Source organism: Nuphar pumila, chromosome 1 (assembly GCF_984573655.1).
Source record: "Nuphar pumila chromosome 1, dmNupPumi1.hap1.1, whole genome shotgun sequence".
Classification (NCBI taxonomy): Eukaryota; Viridiplantae; Streptophyta; class Magnoliopsida; order Nymphaeales; family Nymphaeaceae; genus Nuphar; species Nuphar pumila.
Genome location: NC_143249.1, coordinates 13,642,460 through 13,646,136, shown reverse-complemented (window position 1 = coordinate 13,646,136; position 3,677 = coordinate 13,642,460). Strand labels below are relative to the sequence as shown.

The 3,677-nt window shown below is 42.1% G+C and overlaps 1 protein-coding gene across 1 annotated transcript; it reads left to right on the top strand.

Moving 5' to 3' along the window:
* The first annotated feature begins 229 nt into the window (after nt 1–229).
* On the top strand, nt 230–1,186 carry LOC149848031 (putative CCR4-associated factor 1 homolog 6). Its single transcript, XM_090003071.1, has one exon. It carries the CDS (start codon nt 230–232, stop codon nt 1,184–1,186), a length of 957 nt encoding a protein of 318 aa, XP_089859197.1.
* Nucleotides 1,187–3,677: the final 2,491 nt, after the last annotated feature.

Here is a 3,677-nt window from a genome sequence, read left to right as displayed (position 1 = left end):
CATACCCGAAAATCTGATCAAAGTCTGGTTCTACCTGAGTCTGAAACAAACCCGATCCGTTGATATTCTTATATATAATACAATACCCGGAGCAACACGCCGTTTTCTTGCTACTTCTGTGGGTTTCTTCGGTCGTTGTCAAGCAAGTTTCCAAAACTGAACAGTCCTTCTCACGTTTAACGTGGTGGAAGAATCAAGAAACAAAGGAGGAGGAAGAGTAAAAATCACAATGGACGTTGAAGTGAGACAAGTCTGGGCCTCAAATCTCCGAGAAGAGATGGATTCGATCGCGTTCTTCGTCCAACTCTTCCCGTTCGTGGCGTTCGACACAGAGTTTCCGGGCTTCCTTCTGAACTCCTCGCGGAAGGCGACGTACGAGGAGCTCTACGGCACCATGAAGTTCAACGTGGATCGCATGAAGCTGATCCAGGTCGGCCTTGCCTTCTTTGACGCTTCCGGAAACCTCCCGAGCTGCGTCTGGCAGTTCAACCTGTGCGACTTCGACGCGTCCTCTGACCACTACGATCCTCCCGCGATCGACCTCTTGACGAAGAGCGGGATCGATTTCGAAGCGGTTCGGCGCCGCGGGATCGATTCGCGCAGCCTTTCCGATGAGTTCTGGGCTGTGGGATTGATCGGAAACCCTCGTGTCCAGTGGCTGTGTTTTCATGGCATCTACGATTTTGGTTACATGCTCAAGTTGGTGAGCGGGGGGAAGCCGCTGCCGTCCGTTCGAGTGGAGTTCTTGTTCCAGGTGGGTCGTTTCTTCTGCAACGTATACGATCTGAAGCACATGGCGAGGTTCTACAGTGGGCTCCAGAACGGGGAGTTGGGGCTCCGGAGGATGGCTGGGATTCTTGGGGTTGAGCGGTGTTTCAGTAAGAAGGAAGGTGAGGGATGCCAGAGATACCACCAGTCTGGTTGGGACAGTCTGGTCACGGGGGTGGCTTTCTTTCTGTTGAAGCAGGTAGCGGGAAAGAAGAAGAGCAGCTCCTGTGAGGCGGAGGTGGCTGGTTTGTTCGATTGGGGCACCGTGTTGAGTCACGCCCATGGGGTGATGTTTGGGATGGAGGATGTGAAGGTCTCACTGGGGATGGTGCCGTCGCCGCTGAGCTGCAGTTTTTCGGGTTACAATCATTGGCTCTGCTCTGCACATGGGGCTGCTTCCACGAACACCCATGCCTGATTTTGGATATTGATTGTTTTGTTGACTGATGTGTACTTTTTCACACATTCAATTGTGTATACTCTTGTTTATCAAATTACAACGAAAAGTTCGGTCATCCTTTCCTCCTTGTTTTCCTTCTCAAACTTGCTCAATGACTTGGTCCATGGTTGGAGTGCAGAAAAGTTGTTACATGAGAAAGTAGAAAGTGTAGGACCCATGAAAGTTTGATTGGTGGACTCTACACTTTGTATCTGTGTCTTGGAACGCCGACATACAAACTGTGATGGTGGCTATGGTATCCGGTCACTCCACCCGTGTCGACACGCTTTAACATTAGGACATGCTATTTTATATTTAATACATAAAAGTTTGTATTCAATTTATAATTTATAATTATGTTTTCAGTTTATAACTTCATATTTTCAGTATATAATATATTTTATTTTATTTTAAATTATATATATAACCATGTTCCCGTACCCACATTTCTTGAAATTGCCGTGTCATACCCTCCCGTACTAAGGTGACATAGGATGGTGGTGGCATGGTAGGGAATATAGCGAGGAAATACTCTGTTGCAGGCATATGCTGTTAAGTTGTGTTTAGGAGACACGATACGATACGTGGACACACACAGGTATTTTATAATTTTTAAATATTTTTAATAGTAAAACTGTGTTCTCGTCTTATTCTTTCAAAAGATTTATGCATTTGCTTCTTGTACAATTCCTATTGGTGTTCATGTCACTATGGGAAAATGCAGGTTGAGGTGATCAAGGATTGACGGTTTCACCGTTTGTTTGGTCGGGTCTCTGTGGGAATGCTGTGAAATTGAAATTTGAAGCAGAGATTCATGGTTTTGTTGTTAGGAATATGTTGATAGTTGATGCTCATGTTAGCTGGTTCTTGATACACATGCATGGAAATTGTAGCAGGTTGGGCACTGCTGAGTATCAGACTGCCATGATATCCTGCTATGCACAGAAAGGTGATAGGAAAGAATCTCTGCCGTGCGTGTTGCGTGCGTGCATGCGTGTGTGTGCGCGGGCGTGCGCAAGGCTGTGTTGCAAGTTTGCAACTTGCAAGTGAGACCGTCAATGGGACGGATCTGCATAGAATATCCAACCTACACCTGTGTATAGTACATGACATTGAACTGAACTGAACTATATGTTATATGGGCGGCTTTGGGTGCACACACATGGGTTGGATATCTGACCCATTGACAGCCTAGCTGCAGGAGATGTCCTCTAGTGCTGTCATTTTTTGAAAAAACGACAAAGCAGCTACTTAACTTTTTGATGCTCAAATAATTCATCATCTTTGAATTCAAATAACGCAAATTGTTTCAAGCACATAAATGTATTATATTTATTTATGGTGGAAGTATCTTCAGTAACAGAAGATCTTCCGCAAATTGATCTATTTAAAATGCTTCTTATGAAAATTTTGTCTTTTCGGGTAAAAAAATGCTGTTTCATGCTTTGCTTGAGAATTTGTTCTAACACATTTCTTTTCTGTTTATGGTGTCTTTGATGAACCCCAACATTGCAATATTGGGCATGCTTGGCCCCTCTCTCTCTCTATCTATATATATTGTGTGTGTGTGGGTAAGTTTTCATTAGATACGATTATTAGCAAGAGCTAAGATGTAAACATTTGAAATGGAAGGCTTTAATAGTAGGAACCCTTTTCTTCCACCTTTTTTTTGCTTAAAAATATGAAGCTACATGGCCCGTTTTTCTTCTTGACAAATAGGAAACAGTTTCTTTCCTTTTTTTTTATCTTCTTTTACAAATAGTCATGATATTATCTAATATGAAAATGCTAAAAATTGTAACCTCCTTATGGTAGAAGCTACAGCATTACCGTTTTAATATATTCATAGGTTTCAGAAGCGTGTTCTTCAATATTTTTTCTTAAATCAATTCTTTTCAATTTCCTGTTTTCAATTTTCTGAATGTTGTCATGTTTCTTTGTGCATCTCTTTTTCATGGTGGTTCTGCACTAATTAATTTGTTACGTAGTTATGCATGGTGATCATGAATGATTTCTAGTTTTCCGTTCACGAATACTCTAGGAGGGTCATGTTCGTTGTTAGAGGAAACATGGGGGATTTCTGGTTTACATTGATCTATATTAGGTTTATGAGTAGATATTCCAATATCATGGTAACAACAGTTTCCCCTTTTTGGTCATGGAATAATTATTTCCTGAGTGTTACTGTTCACTTTTCAGCTCCACTGAGCTTTTAGCGTGCTATATGATAATTGGCAAAAGATGGCTAATGGTTAGTCTTATGAATCCTTTTCATATGCAGCATCGTAGACTGCATGGAAGCATCCGTTAGGCATTAGTTCCACTAAATAGCTGCACATATGACATAATTGGAGTAGAATTGGCGGAATCATCACCTGGTTATCGGATGCTTACACAGATGGATGTCCTTAGTTTCTTGAAGACACATGAAACTGATATTGAGGGCATCATGTCAATTAGCATGAGCAAA

Excerpts from the sequence above, each read along its gene's own strand:
- LOC149848031 (XM_090003071.1), top strand. The coding sequence starts at position 230 with ATGGACGTTGAAGTGAGACAAGTCTGGGCCTCAAATCTCCGAGAAGAG.